Source organism: Talaromyces atroroseus (genome assembly GCF_001907595.1).
Source record: "Talaromyces atroroseus strain IBT 11181 chromosome Unknown scaffold_21, whole genome shotgun sequence".
In the NCBI taxonomy this organism is placed as follows: Eukaryota; Fungi; Ascomycota; class Eurotiomycetes; order Eurotiales; family Trichocomaceae; genus Talaromyces; species Talaromyces atroroseus.
The window spans coordinates 147,786-171,605 of NW_017971453.1; the positions used below are offsets into that span (position 1 = coordinate 147,786).

The following is a 23,820-nucleotide window of genomic DNA, read 5'->3' on the forward strand; positions in this document are numbered from 1 at the left end:
AGAGTCCCGGAGCCCTGGACTTGGTATTGTGCGATGTGACAAGTAATCCCTAACCCCAACTTTTTGGTACCTCGCAAAAAAACAATTACGCACTAACTAATACTTTCGGCATCACTCGGATCTTACTCCGGACTAATCTGTGAGATCGATTACCTATGTAGCTCCACTTCTTGCATAGTTCGTGGGGTTCACGATACGAACTATATAGTATAGAAAAAGCAATGAGATCTCAACTTGGCATATCGGAAATAGCTTTTGCAAGGCCTTAACACTTTGAGTTTACCTCTGAGTAACATGAATGATTCGAAAAGAGGATCAGGAAAGCAGCCAATTGTCTGACAACTTTCGAATGCCTGTAGAAATTGTCTGATCGTCAGGAAGCTATATAAGCCTGCTTCTCCCCAGGCTAGAATGTGCTCCAAGAATTTAGATGAGATAGATTGCTCTTCCCCTCCTTTCAGATTCTATGCAAACCTACCAGCAATTTTTCTTTTATCGACCTTGATCTGAAATGTCAGGAATTATAAATATGTCATCAATTATCCCTTCCCCCCCGTGGCTTTACAGTGCAGCAACCGGTGTTGCGGCGCATGTTACGCTGTTCAGACACGGAGAATGGGACGGCAGTGCACCCAATATTTTGATTTCTTATCTAGTGGTTTTCACTATTCTGAATGTGAAAAATCTCGCTGAGTTGGTGACGGGTGTAAAAGATCAGAGTGCTTTCCAACTTCTTTCATGCCACTTCGTCGGTCTCTACGGAAGCATCATCGTATACCGTGTATTTTTCCACCGTCTACGCAAATTTCCAGGCCCCCTTGCTGCTGCCGTAACAGCTTTATATGCCAGTTTCCTGCCGGCCAAGAGGCTTAACAAATTCGAAGAAGTGGGAAAATTACACCGAAAGTATGGCGACTACATGCGTCTAGGTCCCCGGGAACTGTCGATAGCAGACCCGCGAGCTGTACCGTTTATATATGGTCCTGCGTCGAAAACAACGAAAGGACCCTTCTATGATGGCGGTGAGCCATACATATCGGTTCATACCACAAGAAATAAACTGGAGCATGCCCGACGTCGTAAGGCGTGGGATCGTGCTTTCAGCTTCAGATGTACGTGTGTTTCGTTTGATTCAGATGTTTATCGTGCCATCAGAGTGACTTCTGTCTAAAACAATGAATACCTAGCTCTCCGTGACTATGAGCATCGCGTGTCAAGATATAGTGCGCAGCTACTGTCGGCGATTGCAGAGAACGTTAGTCGGCCCATCGACATGGCTCGCTGGTTCAATTACTACAGTTTCGATGTCATGGGGGATTTGACATTTGGAAAATCGTTTGAAATGCTCGTAACTGGAAAGGATGCCTACATGCTCGAAACCTTGCATAAGGATATGCAATCCATGGGACCTTTTCTTCATGCAATGTGGATTCTCCCTCTTTTCAAGAAGATACCTATACTAAACAAGAGCTACCTAACATATTGCAAATGGCTCAATGCGCAAGTCGATATCCGAACGAAGGTAATTTTGACTTATAGATATTGTATTTCCCAGGAAGAAAGTAATTTCTGCTAAAATCGAATGTTAGAATGAGCCCGAGAAACCGGATGTCTTCACACAACTTTCGAGAGAGTTTCAGGCTGGAGCGAAGACAGAGAAAGACCGATTGCATTTCCATGGAGATGTCAACGTGGCTGTTATTGCTGGGAGGTCAGTTATCTGTTGTATGTGTCTAGAGATATAGCAAGGCTGACATCTGACATAAATCCAGTGACACGACGGCATCAACTCTAACCAATCTATTTTATGAGCTAGCCAGCTCACCTGAATTTACTCGCATGCTTCAGTCTGAAATAGACTCGGTTAAGGAAAAGACATATCAAGAGTTGTCCCAGATGAAATTACTCAATGCCGCCATTGAGGAAACATTGCGCTTGCATCCAGCTATACCTTCGGGAATGCAGCGTGTGACTCCCAAGAAAGGCGTCCAGATCGACGATACCTATATTCCAGGCGAGTGTTTAGTGCAGATGCCTCTTTATTCACTGTTTAGAGGTAATAGATTTTTAATTCCCTCTCTTACTTTGATTGCTTGGCTAATCAACACGTAGACGAACGTTGCTTTGCTCAGCCTAATCAGTTCATTCCACAGCGATGGACGGACAGGCAAGACCTTATTAAGGATGCATCCGTCTATATTCCATTTGGACTTGGTAGGGTCTCATTCTAGCTCCATCAAATATAGATATGACGGGCTTTGACTGATGAATGGATACCATAAAACAGGACCGTTTTCATGCGCCGGCAAACAGCTTGCACTAATGGAGATCCGGCGTGTCACGGTTGACCTTCTCTCTCGATATGACGTTTCTTTTGCAAAGGGCCAAACCCACGAGGCATTTTATCAGGGACAGCAGGACGTGTTTACTTTGGTGTGTGGGAAGCTGCAGCTTCTTTTTACCGAGCGCGTTTCAGATTAAAATGATTGTCATGCTGGTCCCCTATGTTGATTAGTTTCCTGGATTACTTAATCTCAATTTCTCTCTCTTATTTATCAGAGTTATGTTCTGAAGTGCGGACTAGTCACTACAGACTCAAAGAACCACTCTAGAGTTGTCAACTGAATTCAAAGTTCAGAGACTTGCTGCTAGCCTGTCCAGATTAGGTATGTATGCCACTTGGCAATGTGGATAAGTCACCAACGATGATCGACTCAATGGTTTGTTTTAGAGTTTAGTCCGTATTTAGGTAGTCATTGCAACGCCGCCCAGTAAGCCAATGCCTAGGTACTGATAGTGAATATATCATATCCCGCTGGAAGCAAAAGCGGAGAGGAAACGAGTTAGGAAACTGTGCAAGGCTATACGCCGTATGATGTATGTTTTGAGCACGAAAATAGACGCTAAAACGAGGCAAACCCCCCTAACTCTACAAGGTTTGTTTGCGATATGTTGGCGTTCTTCGCGTTATTCACTAGATAATTGATGATTAAACTAGCGGTCGCACAGGCCATAAAATGGCCAATGAGCGATTCTGCGAGTAAGACAATCAAACCTTGGGATTTAGGATGTCCCAACTCCCAGGTATATAGTGTACTATGTACGACACTTCACATCGTGCATTTGAAGATGGTAAGTGGAAAGGTCGATCGGAGCGGTACGCGTCTTGGTCCAGTTGACATACTTATATAAAGCCTAACTACGTAGTTAGTAGAGAGGCGGCTGCTTACCTTGCCCGTGCCGTGATGCTGCAGTGCAACACTTGTGGCTTGCGCTAGGAAAGCCTCACGTCAATCCTTCCATGATGCAGTCGAGCTTTGGGTGTTGAAATAAAAGAGCCAAGAAGCGTATCGGCCCGTTCCCGTGGGGAATGCCCGGCCAATCGCGAGGCCACACACACACATTTATTCATAGATTCTCTGCCTATGAAATTATGGCAACTATTGAAGCTTGATAACGCCATTAAACAGAGTACTCGTGCGGTGTGAGCTTCTGAAATGTACACCGTAAAAACAGGGGACAAATCTGAAGCAGCTATCCGTGACTGCTGACGGCCCCAGGGGCCAATGCCACTGGTCACGGGCTAACTAGTCAATGCCGCTACAAGGCTCGAGCTAAGGCGATCATAGACTGGCTGTCATGACGATTGTGCTTCTGTTCATCAATTTTAGTAGCAGTATAAGTGCTACAAGTCAGCCGTTGCTTTGCGTATTTCGTAGTGAAGGAAGAGAAGCTGGCTTGAAACTAGCATCGCGGCACCCCCAAGAAGACTAACTTGCATACGACAAAATGCAAAGCAACCAAATGCCGAACATATGCGAAACTAAGAATTATAGTTCCACTTGGCTCTAGCTGACTGCAGAATGCGACTTCAAGGCGTTAGGGCTACCCGCAATGTCGGGAAGCGACAGCCAATCGCAGCAATTCTGTCGCGGCGGGCGCCCCGACACAACGGTAGATAACACTAGATGTCAATTACTTGTATTGCACCGCTAGTCTGTTTGCTTTGGAGAATTTGTCGCCGGGATAGCACATTTGCTCTGGTTGTAATCACTTTCATCCTGTGAGCGCAATGTCTGGCCGCCGCCGCTACTAGTACTTGACGGAAGAGGATCAACGAAAAAGAGGAGTGTGCAGGCATCCGATTAACTACACTCATTACAAAGAGCGTGAAGTCCTCGCGTTTGCTTTGTCTCGTTCAATCGACGAGAACAAAACCTAAGAGGAAGCCGTTTGTCCGGCTATACAGCTGCAGCAAGCCTATTGAATATCATATCTCTGGAGGACCATGACCAGGGCGGCCTTCAGAACTCCACCAGCTGTACAAAACAACAATGGTTCATGACGACTTTATACCATCTGATATTGCCCACGCCATTGCTGTCGGCAATGTTCCTCCTGGTGTGCCAGTGTCGCTTTTGCTAGATTCTCGCGATGGCCCTACCAAGATCGGCATATATTTTGTGTTTACTTTAACATTTGTGTTCTTGCTTCTGCGGTGCTATTCAAGAATATTCGTTGTTCGAAAGTTTGGTCTAGACGATTGGCTAGCGTGTGTTACCTTTGTACGTCGACATTTACCATCCATTCTCTCAGTCTTTTTCACTTTTCCCTGGCATGAGTACCCGCTCGGTATAGCCAGTGACTGACGAGACAAACGAATAACAGGTTCTATATATACCCTTGGTGCCGCTATGTGTTTTGGTAATAAACAATGGGAACGGTAGGCGCGGTGTCTACGTTGAATATGTCATGTCGCTCAATAATGCTCGGACGGACCACGGAGAAGAATTGGATATCATCTTACATTTCCTCTACATCGTCGCCCTCTTCACCTGTCGCATGTCTGGACTCGCCTTTTATAGTCGACTCTCCGACGCTCACGTCAAGCTCTACATTACTCTTCGTGTTTGCTGGGTTATCTTCGTTGTCCTCTTCCTGGCTCAATTCTTCCTCCTCCTCTTTCACTGCATTCCGGTCACGGGCAAATGGCCGTATTCATGGCAGCCCGATTTCATCCAATATAAGTGCATATCCTGGGGTGCAGTCTACATCACAATTTCATGTCTATCTTTTGTCTGCGACATCATCATGTTTGTCATTCCGACAATGTTGATTCATCTTCTACATGTCCCGTGGAGAAGAAAGCTGGGACTTGCCTTTGTCATGTTCCCCGGTGTCCTGTGAGTTACCCCGCTAGAAAACAATTTCTATAGAAAGAGCACTGATTGAAATGGCACAGAGTCCTCGGTATATCCCTCGCTCGCATTTATCTGGTCTGCATGGGCCAGTGGTCAAAAGACAGCACATGGTATTACGATCCACAACTTGCGATTGAGATGTCAGAAATAGGCGCCACTCTCATTGCCTTGTCGTTACCAGCATTGAAACCTCTTTTTGGCGTCTACCTTCTCACCAGAATCCGCTCCAACCCTAGTGATCGCAGCTGTGACCGCCAATCCCCGGGTCATCCGATTCTCTTGAAAAAGATAAGCAACTTGACACTACGTGCGATTGGCGATGAACGAGGGCATATTCAATGACACGAAAAAAATTCATAATGACGCAAATTTTTCAAAGAAAGAATAAGGGGACGCATTAGTTTGATCGCTGTAGAAATTTAATTTCGACGTGGCCATTGCTAAGCTATGTCTTATTCTTTTCTAATTGAGGAGAGTTAGGTGTCTATTACGGTGACAGTGTTGCCTAGAGCATGGTGACGCTCACACTCGGATGCCAGAACTTTCCGTCCCAAATACACCAGTACTCTTGAATTTTCAGGCGGTAATACTGACGAAGAGATGGTCAAAAATTATTGTCAATCCCATTCTTTTAGTTTCTCCTTTTCCTCTTCCTTCAACTCATCGAAAAGCTGATGGGTATGAGTGGTATTAAAATGAAGCTCGTCTATCGACCCAGCCCTGCTGAGCTACAGGCTTCAGCAACGCAAACACGCACTCCTGCTGGTGATGGCGAGGATTTAGCTGGTCTCTATGCATTGTTCTCCTCCCAGGATGATGGGAATACAGAAGACCAGCTGTGGCCTAGTTACATGAATGAATATCCTATTGACAAGCATGCTGGCCCGATGTTCATTCATGACAAGCAGAATACGTTTTGTGGCATATGTGGCATGTGCATCACTCTCGAGGATGAGCAGGCTGTATCATGGACTGTCAATCGATACACTACCACAGGACCTGGTACGGTGCAGCATGCTGATGCCGGGAACGTGGAATTCGAGGAATTGCAGCAGGGTGATACTGATTCTGACTGCTACCGGGCAAATGAAAGAAAATTTGGTGTGATGCCTAAGCCTGGCTGGACAGGACTGTACCGCGCTGGTGAGTTCTGCTATCTTTCATATATCATCTAGATTAAGGGATCAAAGCTTGATGCTGATATAATGTCCCAAAGTCATCCGTCAGAAGAAGAAAATGGAACCCGGACATCAGACTCCAACTTATTACGTATCCGGAGTCGGTCGATATCATCTCTGGGATAGCGACCCCAAAGCTCGCAAGATGTACAACAAATGCAGCTATGAAGCTGGCGAGCCAATTTTGACTGTCCCCATCAACAAGGAAGATGCCCTAATTGATCGCTGTCATTTCTACAACAAGCAGCTCCCCGAAACGCAAAAGAAAAACACTACCCAGAAGGAACTTGTCAAACGGATTAGTGTGTATCCATGCCATTTCCACGACGAAAACAATCAGAATTTGTTCCCTCATGGGTTTCCAATCCACGAAAACTGCTGGAAAATGGCTGCAAGTGTCATTGGTGCCGACAAAATCGAGGCGAACTTGAATTCGTTTCTAGCTGCACTCCGGGCGCGCTGGGATGATGGCAGTACGGTAACTGGGAGTCGCCAGATTGCGGATTGGATCGTCAATGAAAGAGGCGATAACTACGGTATGCGTGCATGGTACACTGACATTGCGTCACTCATGACAGACCGTAGCCAGTATGATGTCAACCGCATGCTCGTGGCTATGAATGACCCGCTTTATGTAGAGGAAGTCGAAGAAATGGTTGCCGAGGGTGCACGCCGCTATACAGTCATGATGGAAGAACCGAATCATGACAGACTCGACGACGAATGGGTTACTGAGGGTGGCGTGACTGTCAGCAATACAGGTCACAGCTTTAACACGTTTCCCCAGGAGTCTTTGATGACTATCCTCGATCAACTTCACCACTCCGAGGTTGAGGCCTTTTTGATTGCAACGAAGCTTCATGTCCCATGGCCGTACTGGCGACGGCGAGCTCCGCGTGATATCATCTGGGAACTTAATTCCATCAATGAAAAAGCCACTCCTTTGGATTGGCAATATCTATGTCTGCGTGCTGAACGCATGTGTGAGGAATCACTGGGCTTGATAAATCGACAGCGCATCTGCAGAATTCTGCATGAATTGGACGAGGGCATGGCTGTCTAGGCGGCATGGCATTGGAAGATTGATATCCACTTTGCTTGATGATCGTTTGTTTTCATGGGGAGTGATGTATGAGTCAGCTATTTTGAACCGCAAGTATTGACGAAGAATTCCATTATCATGCATGCAAAGTTGGTTAAAAGAAACCAATAATAACTGTGACCTTATTGCTTTTACGATATTTTAATTATGGCCTTGACTAAAAGAGACAATATCTAAGTGAGAACAAGTATTTTCTTTGGCTTTTGCCTAATCTGCTAGTTATCTTACAGAACTACTAAGTATTTCAATTATGTGTTCCCTTGTCTTGATATTTGTCGAAACAAGGGTCGATTTTTGGGATGTCTGGGGTAGTCGGTCATTTACGCGATAATCCTCCACGCCTCTAAGAAGAAAGCCCCTATGTACGCAACGTCTTTTGAGGGCAAACCGTTTGGTTATTTCATGTGGAACAACGGAAATGTCATTATTCCTTACTTTCAGCGGAGAACGAACCCATATCAGTAAGTTGGAAGAAATGATTGATATTCCCTTTAACATAGAGTTCTTCCCCATTTCCAGAAGTATATGAGGGAAATGGGGCCCAAGAGAGCATTCAGGGACAATTACTGAATTGGGACATTCCTTCTGAATTGCGCAATAATCGAGCCGGGCTTCAATCTCGGAATAAACTAGTACATCCATGCAAAAACTGAATCACTAGTAAAACAAAATCTTATAAAAGAAAGCAGCCTTGTTTGAACACACATCAAATACACAGTCCGCTCACATTCCCCCTCTAGCCGAACACCAATTCTGAAAGGCTTCTATCCCCATCGAAGCCGACAAGACCATTTTCCCAAACATGTCAACATCATCTGGATAACCAAACGCCAAAAATTCCGTAAAATCCAAGTCTCGGATCAGGAATCGATTCTTCTCCGCGTACGCCAATGCAAATTCATATCGGGTCCGAGCTTGCCATAAGTGTGATGACAAGTACCAGCAATGCGACGAGCCTAGTCGACCGTCACACTTATGATTTTTCCTCATTTGCTGTTTTTTCTCCTGCTCGGCTTTGTCGTTGTTGTTGCTGAAAATGTACATGACTTCCCAGATGCGAATCAAGAGGTATGCTAGGAATATTGTGCGACGCGCTGATTCTTCAAAGATCCAGGTCTGCCAAAAGTCCCTGCTGAGGCCGTGATCGGCAGCTGACGAAGATGACGGTTCCTCGAGAAGAGAACTGATGGGGGGATTTCCGAACGCTAAAGTGTCATCCACATACACATTTTGTAGGAAATAAGTCAACGAAGAGCGCAGGGCCGGCATGGTCATGGCGGCGGCCAAGCGAGCCGATGTGTCGTCATCAAAGAGTCTTATTGTTTGGTAAATTATCAGCGCCTGTAAGCGTGCTAGACACTCTATAGCACTGGTTGGCTGTTCCGATGCTAGAAGGTCGGCTACACGGTTTTCGATTATTGATAGTATGTTTTTAAAATTCGTTGCGTTCCTGTTCATGTACAAAGAGCAACATGCATAGGCATCTGGGTAAGTATTGACGGTTACTATACATTGCAAGAATAGCGCCTTGCCTTCCGTATCAGTCAAAAGAAGCGGTAAATTGGAGCACGCACCTTGCATGGATCGCGGCATGAAGTTCCGATACAGTAATGGATGGCTCCACGGCGTCTCATTGTCCAGCACCATTGTCCTATGCGCGTTTTGAAACACATCCAGAGTGACCTGCATTCGAGCCATGGCTGCCGAGGACCACGGCGCAAGTCTTACTGGAGTAGATAGTAATTTTTCGCCGACTTCATACTCATATGGTTTCAGAAAAGACGGTGGCAGATGCAACGTTACTAGCTGGTTGACAGGCAAGTTTGCAGCCGCTAGCAAAGGATACTCGCAATTCAGTCCCCGCTGGCTGCATCGCGAGCAAGTCGGCAGGAAGAGGTCGCACCGTCTTCTAGCTTTAGCACACGCCGTGCATGCCTTGCGCCGTGGGATGGAGCCATTTCTTTCTTTGTATGCGACAGGAGCCTGTACCACCGACATCTATTCTCCGGCTCGGATTGGTGGTAGCGCCAATACCTAGTTAAAGAGCTCGCTTGCACACGGTGTTGGTTCTTAGTCAGCACAAATTTTAATCAGTTAATACTCCCCTAGACTTGGTAGAATTGTTTTGATGCTTCTGCGAGACTGAATAGAGACTCAGAGACGGTGGAATTTAGCGTGCAAAACTAGTCGATGTGGGGCGGCGGAATTCCGCCAATGTTCCAGAGCTAAATCGTTACTATACAGACAATCTCATATCAAACGAGCCTGCTTCGAGGTATAGCCCGAGATATCTGCAGGTGGTACACCATGATTGGATATAAAGAGGTCCTCTAGGCCGGCTAGTAACATTTTCATCTGGTTGAAATGATAGTGACTCATGGCAATGGAGGAATTCCACCCTGCTAGAGGCAGTACGTTAGGGCTGAACCAATCAATAACATGAAAATAATTTAATTAGCTTCTATGAAGTTCTTTATAGGTCTTGTGAGAAAAATTCGTTCCATGAAAGTAGTGCAGAAGCTCAGCTATAAAGAGAGACGATTTTCCTGGTTATCTCCTCACAATCATAGTTGTCATTGACATTGTCAAAAGCCTTCCTCAGAGTGATCTTTTCTCAATATATACCTCTCCACTCAATCATACATTCAAAATTGCAAAAGATGCCCGGACCTACCTTCTTCATAACCGGCGCCACAGGCCCCCAAGGCAATGCAGTCACTCGCCATCTCCTCAGCAAAGGCTGCACCGTGCATGCAATCACACGCAACCCTAACTCTTCTACCGCCGTAGACCTAAGTTCCCTAGGCGTCAAACTGTTTACCGGAGAACTCGACAACGAAGAAGTCCTCCGATCCGGCATGAAGGGCTGTACAGGCATATTTCTCAACGTGCCCCCAAGCCCACTCACAGCAGTCGACTACTGCAAACACATACTAGCAGCCGCCAAAGATACCGGCACTATCATACATGTCGTATGCTCAACCTCTTTTTCTACCGACCATCCCGAAAGACTCGCAGCTTGGGACCCCAACGGCGCAATTGCCATGATCCTTCGACCCAAGCAAATCATCGAAGAACTCGTCCGCAACGGCGGATTTGAATACTGGACCATCCTGCGGCCTGGTAACTTCATGGCTAACTTTCTTAAACCGAAAATCCTATTGGCGTACCGTGGTCTGGAAATGAGCGGCATTTTTCGCACGTCATTTCAAAAGGAAAACATCATCCCAATGGTTGATCACGACGATATTGGCAAGTTCGGTGCTGCGGCTTTATTGGATCCGGCGCGATTTCATACACAAGCTATTCACATAGCATCGGAGCTTCTCACAGTAGATGAGATCATGAGTGGATTGAGCAAGGCAACGGGTAAGAAGATAACGGCATACTTTTTATCGGACGAGGAGTTTGAAGTGGAGGCAGCGAATAATTCGCCGGCTTCATGGCAAAAGGTTTTACGTGATATGGTTCAATTTGCGGATATGGAGAAACTGAATGCGTGGAAAATACCTTTGAATTCATTTTCGGAGTTTCTCGAAAGGGAGAAGGAGATTGTTGAGGATACATACAGTCAAGTTCCGTACTAGACTGGATGATTGAATGCTTGATTTTACTTTATTTAGTTAGCGTTGTATTTAGTTACGCTGTGGTTCTTGATTATATAAGATAACCTTGGATAAATTGCTTAAAGCAGGCTGTTCTAGATACCTAGGTATAAAAAGCCCATATAACGAACGATTCATTGCACGAAATCCTTCAAAAAAGTCCACGTACCCCTATCCTTGTAACCATGCGAGTCCCAATTGCTTATCTTCTCTGGAAAAAAAGGCAGAATATCCAGCAGGCTGGCGTCATGAGCGATGACGACAAAGACCTCGAGAGATCCATCAAAATTCTGCATCTTGGCAATAGAAGCTTCTGCATCTGGTAGAGATGCGTTCCCCATTGCATTAAGTTCGTAGAAAGGGGTAGTTCTGTAGTCCCTACCATTTTCCCTGCCGGGATGGATATCCTCGAAAATAGACCCAGGGCACAGGGACGCCGTCTGCGGTTTGCCAAGTACTGACGGATCAAGCTGAGCAGGGAGAGGAAGGGAGGTCGTTGGTCGGAATTCACCAGGGTGATGGGCGACATCGCCGCCGAGAAAGATAAACTTATTCTCGGAGGTGCGCGCTAGAGCACTGAGATGATCGTGGGCTAGCATGGAAACTCAGCATGTAAGATAATGGTGCTGGCAGACACTAATTAGGATGTCACTTACTGTGTCCCAAAGATTGCAATATGTAAAAGCTGCCGTCATTGAAGTAGTCAATGGCTGGGAATCTGCCAATACTACTAGCGGTAGAAAAGTCGAGTTCGATCAGCTCACGGCCGTGGAACGCATCATCTGCAACTAAGGCATTCTGGTTTTTGGGGTAACCGGGGTAGGTGGCCTTGTTACTTTTGAACCCAGGACCAACAATCAGCGAGGTAGACCGGGGGAATAGCGAAGGGTCTCCAGTATGGTCGACATGGTGGTGAGACCAGATAATGGCATTAATGGATTCAAGAGCAATGCCCCCATCGTGGAGCTGATCGGCCACATCCTTTGAAATGTCAACAATTACCTCCGGTGTAGACTCAATCTGGTTCAGGACTTTGCAATAGTTTAATTAGATGGCCTTAACCACGCTCAACATCGAAAATCTGCACTTACTCGCCGGTGGGGTTTTTTCTTTCCAGGCTTTCATGAAACCAAGGTCATAAAGGATCTTTTTCCCTTGTGTTTTGTGCTCAATCAAGAAACTGTAGCAAGGAATGTGCATCAACTCATGCCCGGGAACAGGGCTTTTGACCATCCACGCAGTTGGCGCCGAGGTTCGACCACCGTGTATTATAGACACCTCCACTGTTGATCCAGTGTTTGGAGGAATCAGCGGAGTTTCTGAAGCCATAATTATGATGAGGGTGCGAGTTTGTGGGGGCATTCAAGTCAAGGGACCGAATGTGCCTTGGTCAAAAGCAGAGAGGGCGAAGGCTAGGGCTATTTATATTTACGTGTCTGCTACCTAAGTATTCCATCCCGTGTAACAATCAATCACTGCCATCGAGTATTCTGCGTTATAGATTTGTCACAACAACACGATTACGTGAGCATCACGGGTCTCCGTGCATTCCATGCTCGTCTTGAACGGCAGAAGGAATGACCAACAAATCCGGTTCGATGCATTTTCACGGTTGCCAAATGCGCATGGGGGTCCGGTGGGAGCACAGATTGGACAATTCAGAAGTGAGGCTGGAAAATGAAGTCAGGAATAAATAAGCAAGACATCCAGATGGCCGCACCCGCACCCGCAGCCGCGTTTACGAGCCAAAGCCCGCCACAACCGAATAATCATTCGACGTGTGCATTTCCATTCTTTTCTGATCTTTCTCCTGAAAAGCGAATAGGTTGCACCAAATGGGACTTTTTCAAGTTCTTTTCATGGACCGTCAGAAACTCGAGGGCCTGGTCAATTCCGAGATGATTCGCTCCTTGTCTTGTCTTACGCCAAATTGCTTATAAACTGGTGAGGGAAAATTAAATCAGTTGCAGCTCATCATAGGAGCTATAGCAAAAGCGGTATGAAGTTGTGAGGAATAAGCAAAGGCAGCCGCCCATTTCATTCACATAGTCATAACCCTACCCAGGAAAATCATCGGTATCATCCAGGTATCACAAAAAGGGGTATACACGAGGAAAATCACATATTGCACTTTTCTCATTGAAATATTTAATGAATCGATGCATCGAAATCCGATAGAAACAACGGCAGGATTATTCCATGCCAATCAACACTAACAAAAAGCCATCTATATGCAATTCATGGTATCAAATATGCGTTCGTTTCATAAAAGCGAGCAAAAACAGTCATCATAAAGGATAATTTTGTTATCCATGAAAAGGAAAAGTGGAAAAAAGTATTCAAAAGCGGTTTCACTGCGGTGAGTTAGATTGTCTCCTCTCAATATGCTTCTCCTGTTCTTGAGAACCCTCGTCATCCGAGCTTCTGTTGAGACCGTATTCGGCCGCTTGAGCATCAACCTCATCATCATTGAGCTTGGGCATGACGTGAGAGGCCTTAACGTAGCTCATATCCTCAATGAAACCCTTGGCGAAAATCAGATCGATTTCCTCAAGACTGCGACCGGCTGTCTCTGGGTAGAAAAACCAGATGAGAGGAATGAAGAGGAGATTCATGGCGGCGAAGAAGCAGTAAGTGCCCCATCCAATATGGGCGACCATAACGGGGGTGATCATGACAACAGCGAAGTTGAAAATCCAGTTACTGCAGGTAGACACAGCGTTGGCCTTAGCACGAGTCTTGATGGGAGAGATCTCTGCAGGGTATAACCAAGGAAGTGGGAGCATGGTAGCACCAAAGAAGCACATGTATAGAAAAAGACCGAAGACGGCCCCGTCATATACGTTTTTCTTTTTGGGAATCAAACAGGCGAAAGTAATCACCATGGCAACACACTGGCCCATGGTACCACCCAAGAATAACTTGCGACGACCGATCTTTTCGATAAAGAACCACGAAAAAGTGGCAAAGACGGCATAGCAAATCATATTAATACCACCAATAAGGAGTGCTTTTTCTTGGGACTCTCCAAGTGAGTTCTGCAAAAGGACGGGCAAGTAGTAAATGACAGCATTGCAACCACCGAGTTGTTGAATGATTTGAGACGAAGCACCAATCAGCATACGACGCAAGTGTTGCGAAGGACCACCAGTGAGCAGATCTTTGTATTTAACATTATCCATAGCGCCCGAGGCACGGATAGAGTCAAGGACCAACTGTTTCTGGATTATAGTTTCGTGGTCATCGACTTCCTTACCAGAAAGCGCGGCCAGCACGTACTCGCCTTCATCTACCTTGCCGCGGGTAATCAAGTAACGAGGGGAGTCAGGCAAATGCCACATTCCAACAATAATCATGATACCGAAGACAACCTGGAAAGCAATGGGGAATCGCCACACAAGGTCAGGAGGACCAAAATGGCAACCGAAGTCGATCCAATAGGCGATCGCCGTACCAATGGCAATGGTACCCCCTTCAATGCAAATTAGCAGACCACGGTTGGTTGTGTGGGAACATTCAGCCTGGTATGTAGGGATAGTGGAGGTGTTCATGCCATTACCGATTCCAGTCACGACTCGACCGACGAAAAACTGCAGCAGTGGGATGTGGCCGGGAAACGAAGTGACCTGGATGATGACGCCGATAATCATGATAGAGGCACCAATAATAATAATGAGGCGACGACCAAGGGTGTCACCATATATCAAGGTGAAGATTGCACCGGCAAAACAACCCAGTTCGTAAACAGACGTAACCAGAGCCTGCATAGTCGCGTTGTTTCTGGTAGCGGTAAATACATCTTCAAAATGAGTGTTGCTAATAATACCAGACATGAGACCCTGGTCATAACCGAAGAGCAGGAAACCCAAGGTGCTGACAGCGCTGATGGCCATGGACAGGCGTTTGCCCGACAAACCAGCATATGTGGGAGCCATGGCTGCTGGATTTGGTGCGGTGATTGGAGACTCCCGTGTAAAAACTCGATGTCCTCTACCTCTGATGGTAATAGGGATAAGCGAGGACAAACATGGGAGGAGTGAAGGTCGAAATATGAAGTTGTGCGTAAATAATGGAGAATGCAAGTGGAAAAAGGAATGGACTGAGGGTGCATGTGCGCCCTATATATATCTAAGCGCCGCCACATTCTCCAACATCTCTTTCCGAATTTCTTTTGTTTTCCCCCGCGAGGACAATCACCTAAAAATTCTATACACAGTAGTACTCTACCCTAGTTCTACGGGAGATGCATTCTGATTTAGCGATAGACGAACACAGCATTATACTTCAGCCAGGCGGGGCCGTCCTCCAGGTCAGCGAAACACAGCAGGCGTAGCAGTGGGCCTACCCCCGCACAGCCGCGTTAGGAGAGGGACCAAGTGGACAGCGACGATGTGTGGCTGCATATGCCCCCGCTGCGGAGCCGGGATGACATCAGTCGGAATTGCAGTAGATTTCTTCGGCTTTGCTTAGACGATTTCGGCCAGACACCGCTTACTCGCAGAGGAATGTCATTGGTCTCTTTTCGGGCCGATCAACACCTGAACTCGGAAAGTCTGAATATGTGCACCCGATCGCATAATTTTTGTCCAGCTCATCGTTATGCAGTGCTTGTGGCTTTTGTGCATGGCCGTGCAGTGCTGTACAATACTACACACTGCACGCTATATATTATATAACCACATAGTACATATGTAGTTATTAGTTCATCTGTCATGATGTGCAATGCTGTTGAGAACCCATACACATCAAGCTGAGACGGTGTGCACTGTACAGTGTAGTAAGGTTATCGCTTCCCCTCTCCTTGCGTCCGCTGAACTTATCAGCACGCCCAATAGATTATACGCAGCACTAATTCCCAACTGCTCCATACTTACAAATCAACGATTCGACACCACGTACTCACATTCAATATTTTAAACTCGAGAGACCGAGTAGTCTTGCCTTAGGCTTCAAATTGAAGGATGGCCGCTAAATGTTTAGCTGGGCGTTTCCACCGTCCCGATTGGCTAAGAGGCTGTGAGCAGCCGTTTGCCCTCTGCAGATGCCGTCCCGTTGATTGGTGCAACCTTTTTCCAAGGGGAGAGACAGCCGACCAATCAGAAGCAGCTAGATCTAGCCCGCCCCTTAGATCTCAGGCAGATAAGATATTTGGATAATTTCGTAAGAATTAAATATAGCACTTGTGTCCGAATTGTTCCTAGCGCGGTCAAGTAATTTGGCGAATCTTTTTTTTTTCTGTGCAGTATGATAGGAACACGATACCTCTTACTGAGAGCAGCGCACTGGTGAGGAGTCAATCACACGGCCGGGGTTGCCAACTTCTGTCTCAATTGCCCGATCGGGCAAGCCTCAGTAGATCTGGCTGATCTACGCAGTGCTCATCGCCATCTGTGAGAACTTAGAAGTACGTACGAGACAGCCAGCGGGGACTCTGGGGAGACTGTGTGTTGCATGTAACGTATAATTATCTAAGCACTAAACTTCCAAATATGCACGAAGTGACTGAATCCAATATTAATGATTATGTGCTGAGGACAGAATACTACGCCATAACCGTTGTCAAATTATAGTACTGTTTGACCGACAGCATAATGAGCATAGCCCATTCTCCGGGCTCCATCTCCATACATAACTGTCACCTAAATAGAGAGGCTAGGAAGGTTCTAAAACGATAGTACGTGCGTTAGACCCTCATCCGACAAAGCTACCACGTATATAGTATGTAGTACTATATAAGTACTATCGCAAGTATTCAGTTCGGTACAGAGTACTCCGTATGGAGGAGTGGAAGGCTTATCTATCTGTGAACTAGTCTCTTTAGATACTGGACGTCTGTCCACCCAGCAACACTTATTCGTTCGTGCCTCTCCGTATTAGATTAGCACATAATGATATAGTTAGCGTGGTAGTATATAGTATTACTATCATATATGTCGCAGTTTCATGTGCTAAAGCAACTACTAGCAGCAGCAGCAACCAATTAATATGGCGACGGTACGGAAATGTCACTTTCTAGTCGCAACAACGAATAATCTCGGATACCTCAGTATCACTTTGCCATCCACAGAGACCGGATATACCCGTTTCAGCCTTTCCAGATACCGCGCAATAAACCCTGCCCTATCATCTTCCGATAACGGATCAATGAACGGCCTCAACCCGGTGCCCTTGACCCATTCAACGACCGCTTCATGGCTGTCCAGGACGTGATAGTAATGCGTATGCCAGATATTCACACTCTGGCAGAGAGGAATCAGATGATCATAGATTTCCTGCACAGACTGGAATTGTGCACGAGCTGGCTGACGATCTTTCAGAATCGACGTCCATGGGCCTCCATCACCCGCCGTTTCCCGCATCAGCACGTGCGATGGCTCGAGGAAATTGTCCGGTATCTGGATGGCGAAAATACCACCCGATGCCTGCATTTCGATGAACCGGGTCATAAGTGGCAGTCTTTGCTCATGAGGTATCCACTGGAAAACGGCATTGGAGAAGAACACGTCAACCTGCCCATCCTCCTCCACGGGGGATGACGAGGACAGATATGACGGAGTCCAGGTAGCCAAATCGGCCAGCTCAAAGTCCAGCTGTGGCAGGGTCTGACGAGCCGTTCTGATCATGTCCGGCGACGAGTCCATGCCGGTGATATGGGCATTGGGCCATCGTGCTAATAGCACGCTCGTGGAGTTTCCGGGGCCACATCCCAAATCGACCACGCGTCGGGGAGAGTGGACCGGGATCTGAGCAAGGAGGTCTCGCACAGGCCGCGTACGCTCTTCCTCGAATTTCAGGTACTGCGCTGCATTCCAGTCTTTAGTGCCACTGTCAGGCGGAGCGGTGGTGGATGCCATTCGTCTCGAGGTACAGTGTGTTGATGATGTTCGGGAAGCTTGCCGAAAGGCGGGGAGGCGCTCGAAGTTGACAGCGCGCCCAGTGACTTGGCGGCAGATGACAAGACTCGATGATAAAAGCTTCATTTGATCTCTTTAGTTATTTTTGTTGTCTTCAATTGCAAGCTTCCCTCAATGCTGGCCTCTTTATACATACCCCAAGACAACAACAGTATGTGGCTGGAAGTCCGAGCGACGCTCGGCCGGCTAATTGTAGTGACCTCCGGTTTTCGCTGCTTTACTGTTTTTACTTGGAAGTACTTCGGACCTTCAAAATATTATATACACATGCCAATGCGTAGGTAGTTAGTTACATTGCTGAAACGAATAATCAAAAATTTGTACGGAGGTTACTGGCGCTCATTTGTATGAGCAAGGAAAATTCCATGATTAAACGTTTCATTTAATCCATTTTAATCATCATTACCGAGTCCAAACGCATGTACACGTTCCTCCTATTGTCACACATACGAAGTACATCTAAACTCCGGGTCCATATTATAAGAAGAAAAGAAAATGATAATAGTCAGACAGGACACGAAAAAATAATCTATGCCCGGCTCAAGCTCTCGCCAGCATCGGCTTTGGCCTGACCGTACTTGGCGAGACGGATCTTGGAAATGCCGATGAAACCAGTGGTGTCGACGGGGCTGAAATCGGTCAAGGTGTCCATGCTGCTCTCCTCGGCGCTGTATAGCTTCTCAGTCTCACTGAAGCGACCAAGGACAGAGACTGCGCCCTTGTAGGCGCAAAGGCGGACGGTTCCGTTGACTGTGTCCTGACTAGCAACCACGCTCTTCTCAATGAACTCACGCTCGGGAGAGAAGTAGAGTCCGTTGTACAGGAGCTTGGACCAGGTAAAGGTCACGAACTGGTCACGCAGGGAGCGGACTTCACGGTCCAACACCAATCCTTCCAGGTCAACGTGTGCGGCACGGAGGATGGTCATCGCAGGCGAGTCGTAGCAGCCTCGCGATTTGATGCCGATGAAGCGGTTCTCGACAATGTCCACCCGGCCAATACCGTGCTTGCGGCCGACAGCGTTCAATGTTGTGAAGATATCCAGAGATCCAGTGACGGTCTGGCCGGAGGAAGTGACGAGTTTGGATGGGATACCCTTCTCGAAAGAGAGGGTGAATTCCTCGGGAGTGTTAGGAGCGTCGAGAGGAGAATCGGTCAATTTCCACATGTCAGCTGGGGGAGTGATGTTCGGATCTTCCTATATGTAATATTGTGAGCTTGCTTATGCTTCTATTTTTCTCTTCTTTGCATCTTAATTTTTCTAGGGTTGGTCGATCTTACCAGAATACCGGCTTCGTATGAGCAGTGTGCCAGGTTCTCGTCCATACTCCAGGGCTTGGCCTTGGTGGATGTCACAGGAATACCGACTTTGGCAGAGTAATCAAGCAAGTCATTTCGGCCAGCGAAACGCTCGAAAAATTCTGGCAGTCGCCATGGAGCAATGACTTTGATGGTTGGCTATTGTTGTCCCCCGTTAGCTTGTCACAATTTCCAGATTTTCTGTTGATGAAGCAAATTCTCTCACCTGGATAGCATAGAACGCCAACTCGAATCGGACCTGGTCATTTCCCTTGCCGGTGCAGCCATGCGACACGGCAATACATTCGTTCTGCTGAGCCACGCGCATCCTGCGATCAATGGTCAGTAAACTCAATCAATAAATAACTGCAAGATTGCTGTACGTACTGAGCACGGGCAATGACCGGACGAGCCAATGATGTTCCGAGCAGGTATTGGTCTTCGAAAATGGCATTGCATTGGATAGCTCGGAAGCATAGTTCTTCGACGAATTCGCGCTTGAGATCCTCGACAACAAACTTGACGGCGCCGATGGCGAGGGCCTTCTTTTCAGCAGCACCGAAGTCTTCGTTTTGTCCGACGTCGGCCTTGAGAGCATCATTTAATCAGCTGGTTTGCGCAAGACAGATTGCAGAAAAGCACAGACATGGAGTGGGTTGAAATTCAATAGACGAAGAAAGAGATGGAAACGTGAGAAGGGCCCACTGGCCGCGCGCAGAAAGAGACATACCATGAAAGCAACGACGTCGTATCCCTGCTCAATGAGCCATTTGAGGATGACACCTGGCAGCGAGGAGTGTTAAGACGAGGACTTTTTCTTCTTCATTCTCCCGGCGCATCGGCAAGTACTCACTGGTGTCGAGTCCTCCAGAGTAAGCCAAACAGACCTTAGGCTTAGCCATTGTGAAATATAGGTTGGGTAGAGACAATTGAAATGGAAAGAATAAACAGAAGAGGTCGCGGTACAAAATTTTTCACTGTTGGAGAAGACTGAGAAATGTCGGTCAAGTGAAAGAACGCAGCGCTTCAATGCCTTTTTGGGTGGGGAAATTTTCCTTGGGCGGTGACTCAACGTCTCGCCGCCGGTCTCGGCCTGGCTTATCATCTCAATTAGACACACGTTTCTCGGTTTGCGGCCAGGGTAGTCATTGAATATACTGGGTAGTTGAATATCATAATATATAGACGAAGTAATTAAGTATCTAGTTAGACAGTTACATACTTCATTGGTTTGTGGAGAACTACCTAGGTACGTAGGACGTACCCGTGGGCCTAAGGGATGGATATATATATATAGATAGATAGATATAACTTAGGTACCCAAGTATCTGATGTTGCACCAGGTGATATATAGCTGATGTCGAGTGCGCTAGGAATTACAACCTTGGAAGTTTGGCATTGAATCAGCAAAAAAGAATTTTATAAAGATTCCATTTCCAAAGCCAAGTAGCTAGCTATATCAATTAATCCAACATCACGACTCAATAGCTTTAGCTCTCAATCCAACAATCTTCCCCTCAGCTGCGTCCAGTGCAACAATCCAGTACTCTGCCCGGGAATGACCAACCTCAACTCTGTAAATCTTGACGTCGACGCTGCTCTCATCGCCATTGGGGTCTGACGCCGCAGCCGCAGCACGCACTGCCTTGATCACGCTACTATATTGATTTTGAGGATCGAACGATGTCTCGGAGTATGTCTCAATAGAGCTGGAAATATTCGACGCGGTAGATTTGGAGCCGGTTATAAGAGATGCGAATTCATCTGGACACACATCATCATCAATCAGCATTGAACGAACGGCACACACACGAGAGCCAAAAGCAAAGACACATACCATTTCCTGGCCACTTCCCTTTTGATGCGCCAGGCCAGCTAAGCGCCACAGGCTCAAAAGGTTCGTCTGTTTCTGAGATGTAGAACGCGTTGACGGTCTTCAACACTCGGGGCACTGTGACGCCAGTTTCAACCGTCTCCGTACGTAGTTGCTGAGAAACTGATTGTGTATCGACCTGACTACTTCCAGCATCACGCTGCCGATTAGCCTTATCCAGAAAGGCCATATAGTCCGAATCCGAAGCCATTGTTCGTAGCGCACTGGGTATACGGGAGGTCAGGTAGGGTGGTGATGGTGAGAGGAACCAGCTCGTGGGCTGTGGGAATGCGAGCGGTTGTCGTGTAAGCGATTTCGAATTTCGTGACAGACTCAAGGAAACAAAAGGCCTTCTGGATGTCTTTGCAAGATGTGACATTGATTGTGCTGGTTTGCTTCTGCGGGGAGAAAGTCTGGGAGCGGGAGGAGTGACGCAATGAATGGCCACGAAAGGCTGCCTGGAAGGATTTGATTTGCTGCTTTATTTTACTATTTAGACTTACGAACTAACAGTCTATGATACGTCAAAATGTGAATATTAAAAATGTCCTCTACTATTAACGAGAACGCATGTACCCTAATTTTTGATTTGTGAAGAAAAATAAGGTATTCATTTTAGACATAGAAAATTCATGCATCGCGCTACACCAGCCCAGAACCACAAGACAGAAGAAAATAAAATATTTTTTTTAGACAGTGGTAACGAGGTCCTTCTTGAGGGTACCAACGAAAGCACGCTTCTCAGCAGGGGTCTGGTAAGCACCGTGACCGAACTCGGACGAGGTATCGATCCATTTAAGCTCGATCTTCTCGTTGGCCTTTCGGCTGATCTGTGGGTAGAGGGTCTTGCGCAGAGTCATGACACGCTTCTTAACACCAGGAATGGAGCCCTTAACGATAACGAAGTCGTTCTTAACCTCACCGTAGCGGACGAAGCCACCAAGACTGTTGTAAAAGCAAAAAATGTTAGCACGTCGTCCTAGCAATCAGAATGGAGGGAAGTAGACATACGGGGTAATAGTCTTCTTGGAAACATCGAATTCAGTCGAGGCATTGCCCTCGTCGCTTCCCTTGCCGATACGGTAGATCTTGTGGTTAACCGAGGTACGGTGGTGGTAACCCATCTGACCGGCACGGGCAACAGTCCACTGGACGTGGTTAGGGTGCCAGGCACCGATACAAGCAACCTTACGGAGACCCTTGTGTGTCTTGCGAGGAAGCTTCTTGGTGCCCCAACGGGAAGTGACACCGTTGAAACCGTGACCCTTGGTGACGGCAATGACATCAATAACCTCGTTCTGCTCGAAGATGGTGTCGATGTCGATGGTCTTCTCGAACAGACCGTGGGCGAAGTCGACCTTGTCGGGGATAGAGCCACCGTTGACCTGGATCTCCATCAAGTGGGCCTTCTTCTGCTTGAGAGGAGTCTGGCGGATCTGAGTGTGGGCGAGCAGGCGGACAACAGTGCAGTATTTCTTAATGCGCTCGAGCTCACGGGTAACGGAGGCGGCACTGCTCTCGGTGTGCTTCTTGGTGTAGCGAGTGAAAGCCTTCTTCTTGCTCTTGTACCAGTTCTTGTAGAACCGACGCTTGAGCTCGTCGCTCAAGTGCTCAGCCCAGACAGTAGTGAGCGAGCGAAGACCACGGGGAGTCTCAATGTATCCGACAACACCAACGGCAACGAGCTGTAGCAAGAAAGAAAAAAAGTTTCAAATCAGTAACTGCCCAAACCCCACCAGAATAGAGATTTTTTTCAACTTACAGGAGGAGTCTCAATGACGGTGACAGCCTCAACAACCTCCTTCTTGTGCATCTTGGCACCAGGACGGTCGAGATCACGGACAATGGTGGTCATACCAGCCTTGTAGCCCATGGAGGCGGTCAAGTGGACGGGCTTCTTGGGGTCATCCTTGGGGAAGCTGTCGCAACACATCTTAGCGGCGTGTTCCAACTTCCAAAAAAGATTTTATTGTTTCAATTGTTTCACTCACCTCTTGACCTTTCCACGGTGACGGGCGGCACGCTTGCGTGGCAAGTAGGCTAGGGAGCCTGTAGGTTATTTTGTCAGTCCATCGCACATCATCGACAAAAATCTGTATCCGAGTCGGGGACGAGGAGTTGGGTGAGACGAACCGTGCCTGGGCGCTTCGTACTTGCGGTGACTCCTGAAAAGACAAACAATCGTCAGTGAAACAGTTCGCAATATGCAAAAAACCCATGCATTGATGGCGGCACACTCACATCTTGACCCTGTTGTCGTTAGTAGTCGTCGAGGTGTTGAAGTAACGAAGTCTCTCGAAATCTTATTATCCGCGGGTGTTTTGCAGCCGATTGTGGGCTGACCTAAGCGAAAATCTTGGCGAGGGACCCGTTTGGGTCTAGCGCCCATCATCGATGCTGTTATCGCTTATCGATTCATTGACCAATCAAATTCCCTTGGACTTGCTCAGTCATCAACGCTCTCGCTTTTTACTTTACGCCAACTTCTTTATGTCGTATACCTAATCTTAAAGCACAGACTTAGTGAGAGAAAGGATATGTGTATTCAGGCCGAAGTCAAACTAACTACCAACATGCTAACCGGCTAGTATAGGCTTGATACTGTGAGTAAGTCCCATTCAGCCACCAGTTGCTAGGGGTAAGTACGA

The 23,820-nt window shown here is 47.0% G+C and overlaps 10 protein-coding genes across 10 annotated transcripts; 4 read left to right on the forward strand and 6 right to left on the reverse strand.

Moving 5' to 3' along the window:
* Positions 1-529: 529 nt before the first annotated feature.
* UA08_09379 (hypothetical protein) lies at positions 530-2,481 on the forward strand (the record flags this gene model as incomplete). Its single annotated transcript, XM_020265307.1, has 6 exons — positions 530-1,112; positions 1,188-1,522; positions 1,590-1,711; positions 1,773-2,056; positions 2,113-2,214; positions 2,288-2,481. The coding sequence occupies 6 exons, from the start codon at positions 530-532 to the stop codon at positions 2,479-2,481; spliced, it is 1,620 nt and encodes a 539-aa protein (XP_020115491.1).
* Positions 2,482-4,334: 1,853 nt separating this feature from the next.
* UA08_09380 (hypothetical protein) lies at positions 4,335-5,543 on the forward strand (the record flags this gene model as incomplete). Its single annotated transcript, XM_020265309.1, has 3 exons — positions 4,335-4,552; positions 4,728-5,183; positions 5,243-5,543. 3 exons carry the CDS (start codon positions 4,335-4,337, stop codon positions 5,541-5,543), a joined length of 975 nt encoding a protein of 324 aa, XP_020115496.1.
* Positions 5,544-5,896: 353 nt separating this feature from the next.
* Positions 5,897-7,442, forward strand: UA08_09381 (hypothetical protein; the record flags this gene model as incomplete). Its single annotated transcript, XM_020265310.1, has 2 exons — positions 5,897-6,344; positions 6,418-7,442. The coding sequence occupies 2 exons, from the start codon at positions 5,897-5,899 to the stop codon at positions 7,440-7,442; spliced, it is 1,473 nt and encodes a 490-aa protein (XP_020115497.1).
* A 762-nt stretch (positions 7,443-8,204) lies between these two features.
* UA08_09382 (hypothetical protein) lies at positions 8,205-9,179 on the reverse strand (the record flags this gene model as incomplete). Its single annotated transcript, XM_020265311.1, has 2 exons — positions 8,205-8,881; positions 9,056-9,179. The coding sequence occupies 2 exons, from the start codon at positions 9,177-9,179 to the stop codon at positions 8,205-8,207; spliced, it is 801 nt and encodes a 266-aa protein (XP_020115494.1).
* Positions 9,180-10,141: 962 nt separating this feature from the next.
* Positions 10,142-11,068, forward strand: UA08_09383 (hypothetical protein; the record flags this gene model as incomplete). Its single annotated transcript, XM_020265312.1, has 1 exon — positions 10,142-11,068. The coding sequence occupies one exon, from the start codon at positions 10,142-10,144 to the stop codon at positions 11,066-11,068; it is 927 nt and encodes a 308-aa protein (XP_020115495.1).
* A 113-nt stretch (positions 11,069-11,181) lies between these two features.
* On the reverse strand, positions 11,182-12,415 carry UA08_09384 (hypothetical protein; the record flags this gene model as incomplete). Its single annotated transcript, XM_020265313.1, has 4 exons — positions 11,182-11,189; positions 11,256-11,678; positions 11,743-12,117; positions 12,178-12,415. The coding sequence occupies 4 exons, from the start codon at positions 12,413-12,415 to the stop codon at positions 11,182-11,184; spliced, it is 1,044 nt and encodes a 347-aa protein (XP_020115498.1).
* Positions 12,416-13,437: 1,022 nt separating this feature from the next.
* UA08_09385 (hypothetical protein) lies at positions 13,438-15,021 on the reverse strand (the record flags this gene model as incomplete). Its single annotated transcript, XM_020265314.1, has 1 exon — positions 13,438-15,021. The coding sequence occupies one exon, from the start codon at positions 15,019-15,021 to the stop codon at positions 13,438-13,440; it is 1,584 nt and encodes a 527-aa protein (XP_020115499.1).
* A 2,070-nt stretch (positions 15,022-17,091) lies between these two features.
* On the reverse strand, positions 17,092-18,066 carry UA08_09386 (Trans-aconitate 2-methyltransferase; the record flags this gene model as incomplete). The annotated part of the gene is made up of 1 exon (XM_020265315.1): positions 17,092-18,066. One exon carries the CDS (start codon positions 18,064-18,066, stop codon positions 17,092-17,094), a length of 975 nt encoding a protein of 324 aa, XP_020115446.1.
* A 463-nt stretch (positions 18,067-18,529) lies between these two features.
* On the reverse strand, positions 18,530-20,201 carry UA08_09387 (Argininosuccinate synthase; the record flags this gene model as incomplete). Its single annotated transcript, XM_020265316.1, has 6 exons — positions 18,530-19,198; positions 19,282-19,458; positions 19,526-19,628; positions 19,687-19,886; positions 20,030-20,082; positions 20,153-20,201. The coding sequence occupies 6 exons, from the start codon at positions 20,199-20,201 to the stop codon at positions 18,530-18,532; spliced, it is 1,251 nt and encodes a 416-aa protein (XP_020115445.1).
* A 572-nt stretch (positions 20,202-20,773) lies between these two features.
* Positions 20,774-23,561, reverse strand: UA08_09388 (hypothetical protein; the record flags this gene model as incomplete). Its single annotated transcript, XM_020265317.1, has 8 exons — positions 20,774-21,063; positions 21,137-21,630; positions 21,676-21,686; positions 21,868-22,117; positions 22,184-22,857; positions 22,935-23,091; positions 23,164-23,221; positions 23,414-23,561. The coding sequence occupies 8 exons, from the start codon at positions 23,559-23,561 to the stop codon at positions 20,774-20,776; spliced, it is 2,082 nt and encodes a 693-aa protein (XP_020115444.1).
* Positions 23,562-23,820: the final 259 nt, after the last annotated feature.